This window comes from Vipera berus, assembly GCF_964194415.1.
Source record: "Vipera berus genome assembly, chromosome: 4".
NCBI classification, from domain to species: Eukaryota; Metazoa; Chordata; class Lepidosauria; order Squamata; family Viperidae; genus Vipera; species Vipera berus.
Genome location: NC_138206.1, coordinates 42,723,469 through 42,744,837, shown reverse-complemented (window position 1 = coordinate 42,744,837; position 21,369 = coordinate 42,723,469). Strand labels below are relative to the sequence as shown.

Below are 21,369 nucleotides of genomic sequence, written 5' to 3'. Positions count from 1 at the left end.
GAGGACTGCCTATGTATGAAAGACTGACATCCAGGGAAGAAATAGCGAACTGGAGATGGCTGCACTGAAATAATGGGATAAAGTGAAATAAAGAGCTGGTGAGTAGACCAGTTCCTCTCTAGACAAAGAGAAGACTTGAGATCATCCACAAGTGCTTTGTACAGTTGCTCCTGTCGAAGAGACTGCAAGACTTTTTTATTTTGCAAAAATGCAAGGTTATTCTTATTATAAACAGCAAGCATTTTAAATACATACATTTCAAAAAAGCTGTAACATATAAAATGGAATGAACATTAGCTTTCTATTTTATATCTCTCCTCACTATGACTATGCTTTGATTTTAACAATGTACTGCCTTGCAAAAAGAGTATTTACAAAACTGAACCTTCTTTTTTTTCTTTTTGTTTGCACCTTTCTTTTAGAACATTAATGAATTTGTCAAACTATCTTTTGTGTATATGAATGGCATGCTGTATCTGTTAATATTTATTTTTTAGGTTAAACTATATTGTTCATAGGATAGTCTTCTAGCTCCAAATTAAAACTGACAAACAGAATGTAGAATTGACTACATTTATTAATGAAATATTTCTATTTATTTTTTTGTTTACAGCCTTGCGGGACAATAGGATTGAATTGCTTCGAGCTTCATGGCATGAATTGACCATTAGAGTCACTGATGTTTCATTGTCAGATGAAGGGCAGTATACCTGTTCTTTATTTACTATGCCTGTCAAGACATCCAAGGCTTTTCTCACTGTTCTAGGTAAGCACGTCATACTGAAAATAATGTAAGTTGGAAGAACATATTCAGTGTTTACTAAAACTTCATAAAACCTTCAGCTGAAAATAGCTGTAAATCAATGTAGCACTCAGTCCCAAGAAGAAACCTCATTTATTTTCTGACCTACACAGCTTCTTCTCTCCTTTCATCTTTTGTTCCAGTCATGACAAGAGTGGAAACTCTCTATTTTGTTCTAGTTCACTTAGTTCAATTTATCTCCTAATAAGCAAACTGTGATTAAAGGTGATAAAATTTCATAAATCGTGGTTCAAAGTTGGCTTGTTTCCACTGTTAATAATTGAAGTTAATTACAGTTCATATAGGTTGAACTTGGTAAGTTATGGTTACTAAAAATCATGAACTGAATCATTCAGTTTATTCAAGTGTGAGAAGTCAAAGGTGAAGAGAGGGTGTATAACTTGAGAGGAGAGAGGAAGTACTGTGCTAAAATCCATACCAAATACAAATGCTAATATTTTGGGAATCTAATGGGTAATATTGAATGGGAAGGAAGGAAGGAAGGAAGGAAGGAAGGAAGGAAGGAAGGAAGGAAGGAAGGAAGGAAGGAAGTTATGTCCCAATTTACATTTATATTAGCTCTATGTATCATAATTCATTATGTCCATTATTAACTTCTTGTAGCATTAAATAATAGTTTTATGAGTGCTGTATATACTTTCCTGGTTACTAGACAATACAGAAAGTAAATTTCTAAATGACATGGAGACATGAAGAAAATCTCTGCTCACAAAACAGGGATGATGGGAGTTTGAAGAAATTTCACATGGAGGGCAAAAATTGAAATAAATTTACAAGACTGAAGTTTATTTTTTATTATTATAAAATTGTTATTATTGTTATTGTTGCTGCTGCTGCTGTTGTTATTATTATTGTTGTTGTTGTTATTATTATTATTATTATAGCAAGATACATAGCTTCATGTAAATATTTCCCCCAAATAAACTATAATGTTGCTACTAGCCAAAATCTGTAATATTGAACTAAACTGAAAAATAGTTTCACCTAATATGAGAAAATAAACATCCTGATAGACTGTTGCCACTTCACAAGAGTTCTGACAATAATATGAAAGAGTATGCTAACTCCATGGATAACTTAGCAATGTTCCAAGATATAAGATAAAATGTATTTTGTTTATATTTGAATAAAAATTTAGTCAATTCAAACTTTGTACATTTGGACAATACATTCTGAAATTTGTATTTATTCCAATTTGAACATGGTAGATTACAGCTATAGAATAATATATACTGCATTGGAAAACAAACTATTTAAATTAACTGACTGATAAGTATTTTGTATATTAGGGAAATTATATATATACATTAAAGAGAAATTTCTACAAATATTCACCTATTAATAGAAATGAGCATAACCATGTAACAAACCTAACTGCTGTAATGTTAATTGTAAGATTATATAATGAGAGACTGAATGAAATAGAACTTGACAGATGTGCTCACTTCTGAATGTTTGTCAAAGCCGTGGTACATTATATAACACAAAGAAGCAAGAGTTATTTTTAGGTATATGCGCAATTTCTAAAAATCTTTTTTTCCTCAGAAGGCAGTAAGATTCATCGGTGCATGAATCAAATGGTGAAAGAATAATATACAGTGCTTTTTTTCTAAAAAAAAAGGTGCCGGAACTCAGAGGTGCTGTCACTGGGAGTGATGCCGGTGTCTTGCTATGGCATCACTGCCCGTCCTTTGCACCCCTGCCCCTGTGGCTCGGAGCCACATGCCACAGAGATTCCCCTCCCCACAGCTGCCATGGAGATTCTCCTCCCCACAGTTGCCACACCGTGGCCCGTGCTGAGCCCCCACCCGAAGCTGCTCCGAACCCTGACCCAGAGCTGTGTTCCTCATGGCAGTGGTCTCCTGTGCCAAACAGCCTCTTTCCAACCACATCCAGAAAAATTTGTAACAAACATTGGAATTCCCAAGGCCATGTTTGGTATTTCCCAGCAATCTGTTACTGGAAGGAAAAAGCAATCCCTGCTGTATTACTGATCCCAGAGAAGCATTTGCATGTATGCAGGTATCCTTAGAATGCCATAGTTATGGATGAGAAATATTGGTTGCAAAGTTGGCATTTATGGATGTAATACAGATATTTTGGACTTATTTTTGTTTCTTTGCATGTTTGATATTTTTAAAAAGGCATATGCTACTGACTACACTTATGCACATATTTAACATCTTTTGCTAGGATACATGACCACTGCTTGTCCAGAATGTGAAAAGTGAAAGATTGTGACTAAACAAAATTTTAATGTACAGATAATACCACCAAAAATTATTTTAGCCTTTTTAATAAATGCTATTGTTGTTAAGCTTACCATGGAAAACGTCATATATTGTTATGTGTATACTAGGTTAATTATTTAAAGACTGAAATGCAACATAACTAGATTCTAAATAATCTATTTTTCAAAACACACAACAGTCCAAACAGTAAAAGTAAAGTCCAAATTAAGAATATTTCATTCTTAAGAATTATTTAATTTAAAGTGGTTTAGTTGTAATAGATGGTTATATATTCAAAATAGTTTTCAACAGTGTACTATTTTTTCTACCATCAGCTAAATTAGACATATTACATTGAGAAAAATGTTTCTCATTTCTTTCCTGTTACCTTTATTGATTTCATTGCAGAGATGTTAACATAGGAAATAAATTATTTTGTTATCTAATTTTACCTTCCAAAAGACAGAAGCAGATGAAAAATGTGAGGTTCTTTCTTGTTTGCTTTTTTGAATTAGCTGTTTTAGATTCTAAAAGTTTAGTTCCTAAAGAAGTAACCTTGTAAATAATTTTCATGTCCTCCTCTAGTGCAGGTTAGGCAAACATGGCTCTTTTATGACTCAAGGACTCCAACTTGCAGAATTCCTGAGCCAGTATGGCTCAGCTTGGAAACCTCTCTCTTTCCCCTCAGCGTGGCTGGCTCAGGATTTCTGGGAGTTGAAGTCCACAAGTCATAAAAAAGAGCCAAGATTGCCTACTCCTAAAGCCAATAGAGGGAGCTTTTTTTTTTTTTTTTACAAAATAAAGGTGCTGGAATGCCGTTCTGAGCATTCTATGAAAAAAAAAGCTGTGTGTGTGTGCATGTGCGTGTGTGTGTATATGCTACGTTCCACTGTGTCATTTTTTTCTGAATATTTCTACCACTTGGAGTCTTTGAGACTGCAGCAGAATATAAATTTAATAAATTATTATTGATCATAGAGTCAGCCAGATGTTTAAACTGGAATTGGCATTTTGTTCACCTATTGAGTACAGTACTTCCCAAAATTCTGGAATAGGCAGGGGTGTCAAACTGCCAGCCTGCAGGCCAGATGCGTCACCAGGAAACTGTGCCCACCCCATTGCTGGCAACGGGGAAAAAGCTCCAATACATTGCTCAACGTCACATGATGTTTACGAGTTTGACATGCCTGTATTAAAGGATACAAGGATTTCTATTTCAGGATATAAGCTGTTTCAGTAATCTACCTTTTGCAATTCACTAATGATTATTTTGTCAATGCTGATAGTGTTCAGGAGGTGCTCCACATGCTTTGGTATTGTATCCAAGAAGCCTATTACTATTGGTACTATATTTGCTTCCTTTTGCCCAAGTCACTCTATTTGCAGATTTTCATATTTTGTTCATTGCTCCAGTTCTTTCTCTTCTCTTCTGCTGTCTCCAGGTACTCCAGGTATTGTCTTTCTTATCAACAATAGTTAAGTCTGAGTTGTTATGTTCAGATACTTTTCTGTTTCAATTCACTTCAGTTCCAGAGGTTTTAACATATTCACTTTCTATTATGGCCCCCAGCCCCAATTCTTCAATTCTTGAAGCAAATGCTATTTCTTGAAGATTTGCTAACAGACCATTGTTGCTACTTTGCCATGCTGTTATTTACAGTCAGTCTGTGCAATCTTCTTGCAGAAGATAAGATAAGGCAAGGCAAGGCAATGCAAGACAAGACAAGATAAGATAAACTTTATTGTCATTTTTTTTACTGTGGGCACAACAGCACACATCAAAAATGAAATTTAGTTGTCCGCTCTTAAAGTGAAACACATACATGACACACACCTAAACATACTATATACAACATATGTACAGACCCACACCCCTTCATATATATAACAAATAAATATTAAATACTGTACATCTTGATTATAACAATTGCAGCCAATTCTGAAATCAAAATTAGTCTCTGCCTCTTTCTCTTAGCCTTTCTCAGGTCTCATTTTTTATATGCTTCGTCTACTAGTAGTTTTTTGGGTTTTTTAAAAAAAATATATTGGCCATGATCTTTTCTATTTTTCATTTGGCTTTTCTTAAACATCAATTGGTCGCTTGGTATTCACTAAGCTTTCATGGTGTACTAGCTTCAGTCCATCTTCCTCACTGCCCTTCAGATATTGCCCTTTTTAATTCTTCAGTTGTCTTGTGTACTTACAACATTCCATTCCTTCTATGCTTCTTCATAGAATCTGTCAACATCACTGAATGAATGAAGGGCGTGATTCCTTTTCATTATTTTTCTGCTTTTGTTCAGTTTGAGTCAGTCTGCTATATATCTAATTACTGAATTTCTGCAGCTGTTAACTGCATTTATGGTGTTTCTACCATTAAGTTTTAATGTTGATAACTTTTTCATCTCTCATGATATACAGTATTCACTACTAACCTTCTTCTTCACTTCAGCATGCTTGATATTGTCAGCCTCAGGTATTTGTAGTGATCGTCTTCATACTGACTCTTGAAGTTATTTCCATAGAGCACATTTATTGCTTTAGTTTTCACTATTTTCCCCTTGTTGATTTTAAGAGTGGCAGTTTTTTCCCCAGTCTGGACTCCATTTTGGTATCTTTGATGTATATTCAGTGTTGAACATCTCTCCCCCTCCTCCTCTTCCTCATCCTTCATCCCTCATCACCCATCCTTACTCTTCCTCCTACCCCATAAAATATCAAACTTTCTTATGGACTACTATTCTAGGCAGGGCTTTTTTTCCCCATAGAATGCTCAGAACGGCATTCTGGCACCTTTTTTTGCACAAAAACCAAACCAAAACAAAACTGAAGGAAACTGTTCTGGAGAGCCAAATTCTCCTCAGGCAGCCAGGTTGCAGAGCAGCAGAATGCATCACAGCGACGGGCCTTCAGATGGCTCAAATTGAAGGAAATGCGATCCATACAGGCTAATTTAAAAGTGGGAGGGTAAGAAGGGCCGAGTGTGAACAGCAACTTGCTTAAACAGTCTGTAACTTTCAGCTCCCGGTGCCTGGCCTTTTTTAAACTGGGAAGTTGAAAAAAAGGCTAAAAAGAAGGCAATAGAGTGTTATCAAGGAAAATGTATAGCTATAGCCAGCAGACGTTTAGGGAACCTTTATTTTTCATACACTGTTCGAATTTTGTTTTAATGCCATGGTGATACACAATCAAATGTAGTTAGTCTTTTTTTTTAATCCCAAAGCATCTGTTTGTTAAATACAGTATAACAAAGTTTTGGATGATGGAATTATTTTTTATCTAAGGATAACTAATGATAGCAGCTCTTAAATCTGTTATTTTGTTTTATTTTTGCACAAAAAATTGTATAATTTGCATTTGCATTCATTTACAAATAGAATATGTTGTTGAAATGTATTGGTGTTGAAATAATTAGTGCACACATATACCTAAAACCACTTTATTGCATTTGGCAATTGTACTAAAAAAAATCTCATTGTCAACCAATATAATTCATTTAATTTGAAATCAAGTGAAAAATTGATTTAAATTATTTTATTAAAACAAATTAATGGCAATTCTTTTATGAGAGGTTGCCTGCGCCACCGTTGCCTCACCCTGTACGCCTAAGTGGATACCCTGCATCGCCTGGCCCGCCCTGCCTCTGCCACCCACCCTGCCTAGCCCTGCCATATAGAGCGGCCCCCGCTCCTCCCACAGCACCAGCCGCGCTGGCTCCAGTCCCAGGGGGCAGCCCGCCACCAACACCACTCACACCCGTGACCGCAGCAGCACTGCTCCCCTGCCTCCTGTGCCCGCCAAGATGAGAGTTCCGGCACCTTTTTTTTTTTAGAAAAAACGCGCTGATTCTAGAGTGAGAGTTATAGTTTTATATGAAATGGAAAATCAACTATAGGGACCTCTCCCTTTGATTCATACCTTGTCTGTGATTGTGGCACTGGGAAGATTTCTGTATGGCAACTTTTATGTAAGCTATTATTATTCATAAAGCTATCTTGTTCTGAGAACATCACTGGCAAAATTTGACACATTTCCTTGCTTTTTCTTATTTGTCCATTTTCCAATTTTATACTTTTTAAAAAATCTTTCTCTATAGTAAGGTGTGAGTTCAATTTAATAAGGCTGATGTAAAATGTTCTGTGTGCTAGTAATATTAAACTTAATCCAGCCAGAGAATTGCTTTTGTGCCTAGGATATGAAATATGTGCTTCTGCTAGTTCCACTGAGACTATTTTACCAGTTTAATGTTAAAAGGGAAGGGGAACATCTCAAAACAGAGTATCTGGGATCAAGACAAATACAAGTTGATTTTTAATCTAAAGAAATATTTTTGTTAACAAAATCAGTGTAACACTACATTTCTAGAAAGTATCTGTAATAATATTGAAGGAACTATGTAGCAACTCATTTTATATTTGGTATTAATTTATAACTGTAATTAATAATTTAAGTATTGAACTGGCTTAGAAATGTATGTATTTGAATAAGTTCTTACTTTATTTCAGATTATTACATGTTAACATTAAGGGCAACATTGTTAAGTGCAACATTTGCATGACTCTCTGATAGTGCAAAGTGTTGACTCATCTTTATTATAATCACTTATTTATGAGTATATTGTGAGTGTCAAGTAATATCCACCCCTTAATAATAAAAATGCATAAATCTCAGAATTCTAAAAACTTCAACATATTCACCTGGTTGAAAAGATAAAAAGATTGTAGAAAGTATTTCATTTCCCTGATTAGATTTGCAGTATATAATAATATTTAGTATGCACTTTGTTGTTTTTGTGTGTTTGAGATAGTGTTGACTCCTGGCAACTACCTGGACAAGTCCATACAGTTTTGTTGGCAAAATTTCAAAAGTGGTTTGCCATTTGCTCCTTCCTAGAACTGACAGAGAGTGAATGGCCCAAGGTCACTCAGCTAGTTTTGTGCCTAAGATTGGAAGAGAATTCACCGGCTCTCAGTTTCAAACTTGATACCTTAACCATCTGGCTTAACCGCCTGACCTTCATTTAGTATATTTAGTCAGAAATATATATTTATTCAGAAATAAATCCCATTGAATAACAGGATTTATGCTATGGTAATCATAGTGTTGTACTCAGCTGCATATTTTAATGTTTATTTAATTTTTTAATAATTTAATTGGTAATTATGGTATAATTTGATCTTGTTTGTAATTGAATTATCATCATAACTTCCACTGGACTGTATATTACATGTTTTATGTCTGAAAGAAGCATGAATAAGATTTCTGTTCCTTTCAAATCTATCCTATTTAACTTTCCACTCATATTAATCATTAAATCATTCTGTTTTCTATTTCTTTCCATTTTAGCCCTCCATTTTTATGAGCTTCCTTCTGCTATATGTTATGCTCTTCTTTATTCAGGCCATATAAAGTATTTTTCCCCTTTCTCTCTCTCTTAAAGGAACTGATTTTCATTCTTCTGCTTCACTCTAGCCATTTAATTTTTCAACAAGCAATACATTTGCAAAATTGCTGCCAGATTTACTAGAAAAACAAGAAACCTGAAAAGAAATAGTCCAGAATAAGTAACTAGCAGATTCTAAGTCTTGGTTGGAAAACTATTGAAGCAGATGTCCAACATTATTTGCTATAACAATAACACATAATCTGTCCTATGTTTAAATGAAAGTCAATAAGCAATAGCTTCACTTTATTCAGTATACTTACTTAAGTCTGACCTTTCAGTGGGAGCTGTTGGCCATAATCTGCAACAGCTGGCTTTTGAATATAGAATTGATGATGATAAATGATGGAATATGATGTATGGAGCTGACTATATTTAAAATGAAGAATTCATAAGGACCAACTTAATAGAAAAATGGCTGGCTCATTTAACGAATGATGAATATCTAGGCAATTGATTTTGCTTAAATGAAGAACATTAGAATATATAATGCTAGTAATCCTGGAATGAGACAATATCTATATGTCATGCAAAACAGAAATTTACAGTCATTTCCACACATTGAGGGAAATTTCTCTAACAGTTTCCCAGCAAATCTATGAAGAATAAAAAATCAGTACTGTTTTATATTGTTATTAAGTCTGCTTCTTCAGTTCTATTGTCTTTCTCTTTCCTTTGCAAGCTACTGTATTAATTTTGCTTCTTTAACTCATAACCACTAAAACCATTTTTCATCTTTTATTTACTTATTTCAAATTTATGTTTATTTGTATTTATTTATTTATTTATATACAATTCATATTTCATTTTAGCTGTTGATATGGGTAGACATTTTAAAAAATAAATCTAGAATAGCAAAATATCTTATATTCTGGAAATGATGCAATATGGTTATTTTAGGGGGGAAATCAAGATGTAAAGAGAATATGAGTAATTCATTATCTAAAGGAAGTATGTTTTAAATTAATAGTGGAAATAAACATAGAGCAAAGTGTATGACAAGGCAATCCAATATCACCTATCCTTTTCTCAGGCTGCCTTGAGGAAGTATATTGCAAGGTAGACTGGGCAAAAGATGGAATAAAAATCAATGTCACCTAATTAAATCACTTAAGATTTGCAGATGATTTTGCTCTCGTCTCACAAGACCCCAAAGAGCTACAAAGATACATATAAGAGCTGCACGAAGCAGAAGAACCATTTCACTTAAAAATAAACATTAAATAGAGCCAGGTTATATTTAATAAATTCACTAAAGAAAGAAAAAATATTTATATCTGGAGAAGAACTAGATGTAGTAGACCACTACATATACCTTGGTCCATGGATCTCAATGGAAGGTGACACAATAAAGGAAATTGAATGATGTGTTAAATGTGGTTGGCAAGCATTTGGCAAGCTAAGCATAATTTTCAAGAACAATCTTCCCCAATGCCTGAAGAGAAAAGTTTTTGACCACTGTGTGCTACCTGTTCTAACATATAGTGATAAAACATGGACACTAACCTCAGAATCAAAACAAAATCTATGAGTGGTGCAAAGACCCATGGAAAGATACATGTTTGGCATTACAAGACAAGATAAAAAGACCTGCACATGGATTAGAGAACAAACAAAATTATACAATGTCATCAAGACAGTAAAAAAAGAAATAAATGGAAATGGGCTTGTCACATAGCAAGAAGAACTGATGGCTGGTGGAGCAAGGCAGTCATAGAATGGATCCCACTTGATAAAAAGCATCTATGAAAGAGATCTAACACAAGATATATCAACAACATCAGTAACTATTGAGGACCCAATAGGGAAAAGAAAGCTGAGAAACATATATGTTGGAAAAATGTGGGGGAGGCCTTCATCCTTCAGTGAATAGACAATGGCTAAAATGATGATAATGTTTTAAATATTATTTAAATGAAAATTTTGATGTTGATTTCTTTCAAACTATAATTTAATGATGACATAGGATAAATGCAGTTATGAAAGGTACAGTATATAAAAATGGCATGGACCAAAAATAGACTGATTCATTTATAACGACAAATCATCAGTAAACTCTCCATTCTACTTTCCAACTTTCCTTTGTACTACATTCCTCTTTTCCTCCTCATCTGAGTTCCATCCAATCATATGAAATATTTTAGAGAGGTCAGTAAGTATATATTTTTTTCCTATCTGAGGCTCTGCTTCACAGTCATACTGAGTCCTTAATCACTTCCTGGAATATAGACCAAGACACTGGATAGAATCATGCCCATGCAACTTCTCTCAGTCTATCATTCCCAACACTTCCTATGGTTTACAGAAAAATTGAGGGTGTTGAACCAATCAAGATATGCCTAGAATTCAATTGGAAGAAGGCAAGGGATGGATTTGATCATAATTGTAATTGTTGACAAAGTGAAGAAAATGGAAACTGCTAGACTCTGCTTAATGTGCTCTTTCCTTCACCAAGACCAGCAACTAATCTACTTTTAAATATAAAGGTTTCTGAACTTCTTGTCAATTGTTTCACTGTCTACTTAATACACTGGTAAAGGACAGGAAGGCCTGGAGGAATGTTGTCCATAGGGTCGCGATGGGTTGGACTCGACTTCGCAGCTAACAACAACAACAACTTAATACACAAAAGTTCAGACCTCCAACTTTACTCTGAGTTCAATTTCATAGAGTGAATTGATTTCCAGGAAATCAATAATTTACACAGGATAAATTATATAAATTATGGCCATTTGGGTTAATCAAAAAACACACTGTGGTCTAAAGAAAAGACTAAGTGATATGGTGAAGTTTATTCTGTTTAATATTAACTGATTAATTGGAATAAATATAATTTGGTATTAATCAATGGCTCTTTTCTCACATATTACATTGTTAAAAATGTGATGCCCATTATCTTGACAGTTTGTGTTCAAACAGTTATTTCACTGAAAAAAAATGTTTTAATGAATATGTTTGTTGTCTTCACAGCATGAACAGCTTAAATCCTGAAATTCAATAATTGGTTCAAAACTAAAAAGAAAGTACTTTTCACTTCTATATATTTTCAAAGTTCATCTTCTTTATTTGACTTGGAGGATAAATTATGTGATAAACCTATAACTGATGAATAAAAGAATGTATTTATTATTCATTCCCTACTGTGTTAATACACACTTTATTACTAAAGCAATTTTCTTGATCATTACTACCATTTTACTTTTCCCACTGTTTGAAAAAATAAAAATCTTACAACAAGCCATTAGCAAAACTGCAATTCATTTGTTTATCTTTTGTTAGGTGTTCCAGAGACTCCTCAAATTAGTGGATTTATTTCACCAATTATGGAAGGAGATTGGATGGAACTTACTTGCAAAACATCTGGTAGTAAGCCAGCTGCAGATATTAGATGGTTCAAAAATGACAAAGAGGTGAAAGGTATTGTTTGGAATTGTATATTTGCTTTATAATAAACAACTGTTAACTAATCAGGACAGACTCTGCTTATCAACATTATCTTTTTTTTGTTCTTTATATTAGTGATATAATGGCATTCGCCACTCCCAGATGGGACCATTAGCCCATTCTTTCTTTCTATTTTTTCCTGAAAAATTGAAGTATATCTGTTTCACCCCTACCCCTCCCAGTTAGTACCTGAAAGCTCCTTTTTCAAAATATTTGCTGCTTTCTCAATAGCAAAATTGTTTTGTATACCAAATTAATATTAACAAAGGAGAATGTTTTAGCTCAGGAATGAAATGAGGGGTCTTTGGTGCTGTCTGAGCTTGGTTATTTTTTTGCACACGATTCATTACCCAAACTAATATCATCAATGCATTGTGCAGTGCATGGCTGTTGTTTACCTAGTTTGGGTAGTGAAATATCTGCAAGAAAACAACCACACTCAGAGAAGACAAAAGATCACCAAGGACTTGAAAAATACTTTATTTATTAAGATGATTTATGTCCCATACTTACATAGCAATAATACTATTCAGTTCAGTTTACCAAATGAAAAGTATATGTTCTGTTCTGCTCTGCTCTGCTTTGCTCCATTATTACACACACACACACACACACACACACACAGAGAGAGAGAGAGAGAGAGAGAGAGAGAGAGAGGTATTAATATAGAGACAAATGCAACAAATAGAAAGATCTTATGTTAGCCCTCTCCATATAATATCCAATCTGTTAGTTAAAGCTGTGGAACAATTGTAGCTCTTCAGGGATTCACAGTGTTTCCATACCCATACCAGAAGATTTTTGAAGGACAAGGGGTATAGTTAAGCTCTATGTGACTTAAGTTGTTGTCGCTTTGTAGCTTTCAACTAAATTGCACAACCCTATTATAATACCACCAAATTAAATATCGGTTCAGATAAGTGTGATGTAGAATTAGGAACAGATAAAGCTATGAAGGCAATTATTAACTATGCTAATTAGAGATGGAGAAATGTGTCTGTACTGTTTGCTGAAAATTGGATTCTAAATTGTTAATCATTCTATTTATTGCTGATGGATTTTATTACCACTGTTGCCAACTACAAAAAGAATAGTTTGGACAATTTTATATCAGAAGTCAAAATAAACCTGATTTAACTCAAAACAAAAACTAAGCTGGATAGCTTTGGATACATTAGTTTAAAGGAGAAGTACAAACTTGTCATATTTCTCTTTAGGCAGTAAAATATGTTGGGCTAAATTTATTAATAGTTATGTGAATCAGAGTGATGGATAAATAATAATATATATTAGAAGTAGCAGAACCTCTCCCAATAATCAAATATTATTTGTTTTTACAAAATCTAGTTTACAATTATGTTGTATGTAATTGTTTTGATTTACTTGATGTTTTATTCTCACCATCAGAAACAAGTGTTCATATTGCTTTACTACTAGAATTTTTGGCTACCTTTGAAATAACCTTCAACAAAAGCTAACATATAAATTTTTAACTCTGATTGCTTTGCAGTTGATGTGAAAAAAATGCTCCATTTTCTCTAAAATTAACATTGCTGCCATAAGAAATTTAAAACATCTGAATCAGAGAATGGCATTAAAAGAGGAAAAAAACATGAATCTCATTAAAATGAACACCCTAAATCTATTCTTATGGTCAAATTGCAAGGGAACAGAAAAAAAAACCCTGAAAATATACTTAACCTGCAGCATATGTGAAAAAGAATCTATTCATTCTTAATTAATGAATAAGATGGAATTCAGAACTAGTTTTCAAGATCTTATTCTAGTCTCAAGGATCAAAGTACAACTTTTTTTGCTTTTTGAGAAAAGAATGCAGTTAAAATGGGAAAATAGATACATTGCAATGTTAAAATCCATACTGTAGTTTGGGGGGGGGGAACCCTACTTTTATGAAAACAAAATGCAGTATGTAGAGAAGAAACATGGTCAAAATTCAAACCTACTGGTTAAATAAGCTGTTTGTTATATGTTTGACAATTTATTAAGTCTTTCTAGAATTGATCATTTCATAGGTTGAGCTGGATTAGAATGAATATGACTCTTAAGACATGATTTTGTTACTGTTTTCAATGAAATACAGGATTAGTGAAGGGTGTAAGAGTGATATGAAGTTCTAAATATGGGATATATTATGTTTTGGTATTGACAACAGCCCTAATAAGCAGGCATATACATAGAAAGAAGGCTACTGCTAAGCTTGTAAGCCGCCCTGAGTCTTCGGAGAAGGGCGGGATATAAATGGAATAAAAAAAATTTAAAAATTAAAAAAAAGTTGGGGGGAGGAAAAAAAGTGAAAAATAAGTGAAAGTACGATGTCTGCAAGAAAAAAGTATAAGTCCTTTATAAAAAAAAATAATGTGACTCCCAACTGAACAAATGAAAAGTAGTTATAAGGAAATAATGTAGGAGTTGCTTAGAACAGTTTGAAAATATTATGTTTCAGAGTTCCACCAACAAATAGCATTATGTTATTGGGAAGGATGTTAGATGGAAGGTTGAAGATTATGAACAGAAGAGAAAAAGCAAGAGAATAATTGCTGCTAAAAATGAGGATGAGAAAAAAATAGTTGAAAACACTATAGTCAAAAACAGAAAATAACATTTAAGATTAAGAAAATGTTTTGCAACTGGATGAAGACTAACAACAATCTGACTGCAGATTTACTGGAATTAGAAACTAAATATAGTGAAACAATTTGTTGGAAAGAATATTTTAGATTAAAATGTAAAATGTTTAGACCAATGTTATTGTCCAAGAGGGGGGAAAGAAACCTGATGAAAAGGAAGATATTGTAAGAATGTTGAAAAATTGTAAGGCTGGAGATAGATGATACAACTGGAGAAATGTTATTATACAGAACTGATTTGCTTGTGAACTGGTATGTTTGTTGAAAATTATCATCACATTGTTGCAATCTCACCATCTGGCGTATTAACAGTTATTCCAAATTCCAAAGGGTGGGAGGTATAGGAGAATGATACATCAGGACTGACATTTGACAAAAATAGCAGGAACATTAAAAAAATAAGCAGTGTCCTGCTGTATCAAACTCCTGGTTCATCAGTTCAGCAGACTGTTCTTACAGTGGACAAGGAAGCCCACCAGTTTCTCAGGATATGCTCTCCAAAGACAATCATGCTGCCATCCAGACTAATAGCAGTTGATCTTCATGAGTTTCATTCATCAATCCAACTCTTTTTTGAAGCCAGTCAAGCTCATTTTATGTAATTATCAGAGTTCTGATTAAGAAAATGTAAGACGTAACAATGATCAAATTCTAGAAACTGTAATGAAACTCTGTGCTGGGCAGGGCATATCCAGATCAGAATTTTGCTTCAATAAATTTGTACTTCATATTTTATATGTGTATATGCAATAGGTACAGTATGTAATGTGACTAAAGAATTCACAAGAATAAACAATAAGCATTAGTGAACTCAACATTAACAGACTGAGCAAAAATTACTTTCATTTCTTTATATTTCATTTCATTTCATTTTCATTTATTATATTTGTATACCGCCCTTCTCCCGAAGGACTCAGGGCAGTGAACAGGGCACATATAAAAATACAGAATACAAAAATTAAAAAAAGAATTATAGTTTATAGTTTATAGTTTATTTGATTTATATACCGCCCTTCTCCTTGGTGGGACTCAGGGCGGTTCACAGGGCATACATAAGAAACACTATACAAAAATTAAAAAGAATTAAATCCATGCCCAATTAAAACAGAAGTACAGATTAAAAACAATTAAAAGCCCATAATCCCCCATCAGGCCAGACCAGCTAATTCGAACAGATGGGTCTTCAGGCCCCGACGGAAAGTTCGAAGGTCTGGTGCCATCCGGAGCTCCACCGGCAATTGATTCCATAAAGCCGGAGCCCCCACAGAGAAGGCCCTCCCCCTGGGGGCCACCAGTCGACATTCCCTGACTGGCGGCACCCTGAGGAGGCCCTCTCTGTGGGAACGCACAGGGCGGAGGGGAGTCGATGCCGGCAGCAGGTGGTCCCTGAGGTAACCCGGACCCATGCCATGTAGGGCCTTAAAGATCGTGACCAACACCTTGAGCCCGAGCTAAAAACAGTAGAATAATATAAAAATCCCCAATAAAAACCCTAGCACATCCCCCATCAGGACAGGCCGGCTTGTTCAAATAGGTAGGTCTTCAGACCGCGTCGGAAGGAGCGAAGGTCAGGTGCCATCCGGAGCTCAACCGGCAGCTGATTCCATAAAGCCGGGGCACCCTGAGGAGGCCCTCTCTGTGGGAACGCACAGGGCGGAGGGAAGTTGACGCCGGCAGCAGGTGATCCCCGAGGTACTCCGGACCCATGCCGTGTAGGGCCTTGAAAACCATTACCAAAACCTTGAACCTCACCCGGAAGACAACTGGTAGCCAATGCAGCTCGCGGAGCAGAGGTGTAACATGGGAGTACCGGGAAACTCCCAAGACAACTCTCACGGCTGCATTCTGTACCAGCTGGAGCCTCTGAGTGGTCTTCAAGGGAAGCCCCATGTAGAGAGCGTTGCAGTAGTCCAGACGAGAGGTCACGAGCGCATGAGTGACCGTACACAGGGCATCCCGGTCTAGATAGGGTCGCAACTGGCGCATCAGGCAAACCTGGGCGAAAGCCCCCCTAGTCACAGCCACTATATGATCTTCCAAAGTAAGCCGCGAATCTAGGAGGACTCCCAAGTTGCGAGCCCTATCTACGGGGGGTAAAAACTAACCCCCCATGGAAAGAGGTGGAATATTCTGAATATCCCGGTATGCCGGTATGCACAGCCACTCAGTCTTGTTGGGGTTGAGTTGAAGTCTGTTCCTCCCCATCCAGACCCGAACCGCCTCCAGGCAACGGGACATCATGTCGAGGGCATCACTGGGGTGGTTTGGGGTCGAAATGAAAAGCTGGGTATCATCAGCATATTGATGATACCCAACTCCAAAACCACGAATGATCTCACCCAGCGGTTTCATATAGATGTTGAACAGGAGAGGCAAGAGGACTGACCCCTGAGGAACTCCACAAACGAGAGACCTCGGGGTCGACCTCTGCCCTCCTGCCAACACCGACATTTAAGAATAAATGAACAGCAAATGATTGTGGTAGCCTTAAAGCTGTCATTTGGGGCATATTTTTTTTAATCCCATTTATATCCCGCCCTTCTCCGAAGACTCAGGGCAGCTTACAATTTAAGCACAAACCAATGTGCTTAGCAGTAGCCTTCATTCTATGTATATGCCTGCTTATTAGGGCTTTCACACACCCCCAAGTGGCATTATTACAAAGTCAGCTTAATTGCCCCCAACAATCTGGGTCCTCATTTTACCTACCTCAGAAGGATGGAAGGCTGAGTCAACCTTGAGCCTGGTGGGACTCGAACCTGCACTAATTGCAGGCAGCAAATGTAATATGTAAATGCAAATGTAATATGTACATTTATAACAAATAATCTGTTGGTGGCTAAGAAACTGAACTATAGATAACTATATGATAAAAGCAGCATGTATTTGAAAATTACTGTATCTCAGATCAAAGTAATTATGTTTAATAGGCAAAAAATAAATTATATATAAATAGTGGGGGAAAAACTGCATTAAGTAGATAAATTTGTGATCCTTGGTAAAGCATCTACTAACAATGTAGTAATAAAATGAAGTGAGAAATTTTAACATGTGCAACTGCTAGCTGTGAAAGGAAGGAGACAAAACCAAAAGGACACCTATGCTCCTCCCTCTCTGATTTTATTTTAAGGCCCTACCTATCCCTTATGCATTGCGTTGACCTTTTAAACAGGAGTCAGGTTAATGAAAATATGTGGGTGTGAAGAAAAGAAGAAATGTGGAGTGCTGAAGGAGAGAAAATAACCAAGGAAGGGCAAAGAAGAAATGAAAAGATCAGTTGCGAAGAAATTATAAGAAAGAAAGGACCAAGAAATTAGATATAATGAAAGGAGCAAGAAGTCCCAAGTCCTCTGGGCAACAACAGAGGAGAAGAGTTGGTGTGAATGAGTGGGTCACATGAACAGAGACAACAAAGTGCTGTAAATATATATTGGTGGTAAGAGGCTGAACTGGGATGCCAAGTTGTTTGCAGGTTGGAAAAGAGGTGTTGAAAGCCCAAATGGAACAGTAAAAAGGCCCTACTAGATCTTACTTATCAATTCACTCACACAATCTGCAGCAGCCAATTGATGGCTACCTTACTGGCATAACCAATCTAAAAGAAGTCATTAAGAGACCAGGAATCTCAGGAGTGTGTAGTATCTCCTAAGAAGACACCAAATGTCAAAAAATATTCAGGCCAGAGTGAGATGGATATACCAGTTATAAGAGAGCCAGTGACAGAGAGATGAGTGTCAGAGAGACAAGCAGAAGGAAAAAAAGCCATCAGCAGCAATTAAGACATCATGACCACCACCCAAGATGAAATACACTAGATCCCTGGAAGAAACATCAACTTTCCATCCCTTAATAGTCAGATGAGGCCACACTGGTGACTTTAGATAATCTTAATCATGAAGAGCTGAAGAACAACTCTGAACAGCTCAGAAAGGAATAACCCTGGAAGTAGTTGATAATAAAAGTTAAACAAAATACATAAAAACTATACTTATAATGTAAGTTCAAAGATGATATGTTTAGAACTAAATGTAGAATAGAATTTAATAGATGCTAACACGATACACATAGGGACGCGGTGGCTCAGTGGGTTTGGATGCTGAGCTTGTCGATCAGAAGGTCGGCAGTTTGGCGGGTCAAATCCCGAGTGCCGTGTAACAGAGTGAGCGCCTGTTACTCATCCCAGCTTCTGCCAACCTAGCAGTTCGAAAGCACGTAAAAATGCAAGTAGAAAAATAGGGACCACTACAGTGGGAAGGTAACAGCGTTCCGTGCGCCTTTGGCGTCTAGTCATGCCGGCCACATGACCACGGAGATGTCCTCGGACAAGCGCTGGCTCTTCGGCTTTGAAACGGAGATGAGCACCGGCCCCTAGAGTTGGAAACGACTAGCACGCATGTGCGGGGGAACCTTTACCTTTACCTAACATGATATACACAGGTAGATATGCCAGGATGGATCATGGGGTACTTTGTAGTGTCTATGATATAACAAGAACAGATGGAATCAAGAATGTTTGGGTGAGAAGGAAAGATTTTGCATTTCTTGTACAGGAACTTAAGAAATGTGATGTCAAGTTTAGATGGGAGATTCCAGTTGGACTGGTGGTGATGCACGAAGGTAAAAGATATCGTTTGGTTACTGTGGCCCAGGCACGTGATTTTTATAGCAATGTCTTAAAAGCAACCCCCCTATTATTTCTGGAAGCTGCAAAGGGACATGGCAAGGGAAAGCCTCAAGATGTTGCAGATAGACAGACAGAGGAGAACGGTGCTGGAGGGGATCAAGTTACAGCCTCATCGGTTGCTGCTGGAGAGCAGAGGATGACGCGTGCCGCCCTAAGACGAGCGAGACGAGAACAAGAGCAAGACAAGCAGAAAGTTATGGAACCTCCAAAGCGTACTTATAGTGAAGCTGTGGGAAGGGCGCGGTCCAAAGAAGATACAGGGGTCATTTCAGACGTGCTCCAAAAGCTTTGGAGCTTCAAGATTGGTGACTAAATCTCTAATTTAGAATGTCAATGGATTAAATTCATCATAAAGGAGAAAGAAAGTTTTTCAATATTTAAAATAATTTAAGACTGATGCTATTTGTTTGCAAGAAACAAATACTAGGGTTATGGACTAAAAGTATTTATTGAATTTAAGATTGGGTACGCAAGCTCCTAATCAATAACAAGTTGATTTTTCTTAACTTACTACATATAAAGGTTACTTAATTGGATTATAATTTTTTTAAATTTTTTATTTTATTTTCATTGGAGATTGGAATGGTGTCCTAGATGTATAGATGGATGATCTGGAACTGTGAGACATTTGGTGTGATATATGCAAGAACTATTTTTGATCATAGTTCAGTTTGGTTGGAGATTAACAAGGTTAATAGAGATAGGTGCTTTTGGCGCGTAATTGAGAATTTGTTTAGAATTTAGAGAAATGTGGGAGAATGTAAATCGTAGATAAAAAAAATTTTTTCTTTCTTTTTTGAAATCAATATGAATAAGGATTGTGATTAAGAAATTTTATTTAGTATTTGAGTAAAGTTCCTTTTTCTGTTTTCTTTCTTTTTTTCTTATCTGTAATAGTAATATTGTTTGTAATCATTTTACATGAGCTAGAGGGTGATAGAATTAATAGTTTATTGTGATAGCATATGGATGCTTATGTTTGTTTTTCTTTTTTATACCCTGTATTTAGCTCTGGGAAGTCGGGGGGGGGGAGGAGGGAATGGGGGAGAGGGATAGGGAGGGTTAGATAGGGGTGGGGGGACGGGGGGATTAAAGTTAAAATGTATTGTAAAACTTTTTAAATAAAAAAAAGAATGTTTGGGTGCTAATTATATATAAACTTAAGTACAAAATCTAATAAAATAAATACATGTGCATCAATTTGTTTTATAGAGAAAATGCAAAAGGAAAATTTTAAAACTAGTGAAGAACAAGTTATTAGGTTGATAGAAAAGAGAAAGCCTAAAAAAGTATAGCAGGAAAGATTTGATGAGTTCTTGCAGTAAAGACAAATGAGAGGTTTAAAGAACAAAAAAACAATATTTGAAGCTGTGTATAAAAATGGTGAAGGAAAACTGGTTTACAAGGATAGAATAATATAGATAAAGAAGAAAGCAGCATGGCTGCACAAAGATCTCTCTGACAAACCGAAAGACAAAAAGGACAAATACAAAAAATGGAAAGAGGGGCACATAACTAAGGCCGATTATCAGCAGACAGCCAGAACATGCAAAGATGAAATCAGGAAAGCAAAGGCTCAGAACGAACAAAGACTTGCAGCAGAAATCAAGGATAATAAAAAAAGTTTCTTCCAATATATTAACAACAAGAAAAAAGTCAAGGAAACTGTAGGCCCTGTTGTCTGCGAACAACTAAAAGCAAACAAACTAGTAGCTACTATGGATTTGTCAAAAACAGATCATGCCAAACCAATGTTATTTCATTCTTCTATAAAGTGACTAAACTAATAGATCAGTGAAATACTGTGCATGTAGTATACTTAAACTTCAGTAAGGCATTTGATAAGTAGACCACAAACTACTCCTTGGTAAGCTAGAAAAAGGTGAAATAGACAACATCACCACCAGATGGATCTGTAGCTGGCTGGCAAACGGTACTCAACGAGTGGTCCTCAATGGCTGTCATGCCTCCCTTAGAGCCTGAATCTGCTGAGGAAAATGAGCTGGAACTGGAGACTATGGAGGTCGAGGGAGAGGTGTCTGTGTCTTCAGAGGAATGTGGGGAAGAGCAGGCTGAGGAAGGCCAGGGCCTTTTAG

General features: G+C 36.1%; 1 protein-coding gene across 2 annotated transcripts in view; it reads left to right on the top strand.

The window, feature by feature from the left end:
* Positions 1–21,369, top strand: part of CADM2 (cell adhesion molecule 2) — a 378,617-nt gene that overhangs the window by 266,015 nt on the left and 91,233 nt on the right. For both annotated transcript variants that reach the window (XM_081327196.1, XM_081327197.1), the window contains exons 4-5: positions 614–766; positions 11,777–11,914. In XM_081327196.1, the coding sequence (XP_081183322.1) occupies positions 614–766; positions 11,777–11,914 (291 nt within the window). The remainder of the gene's footprint in view (positions 1–613; positions 767–11,776; positions 11,915–21,369) is intronic.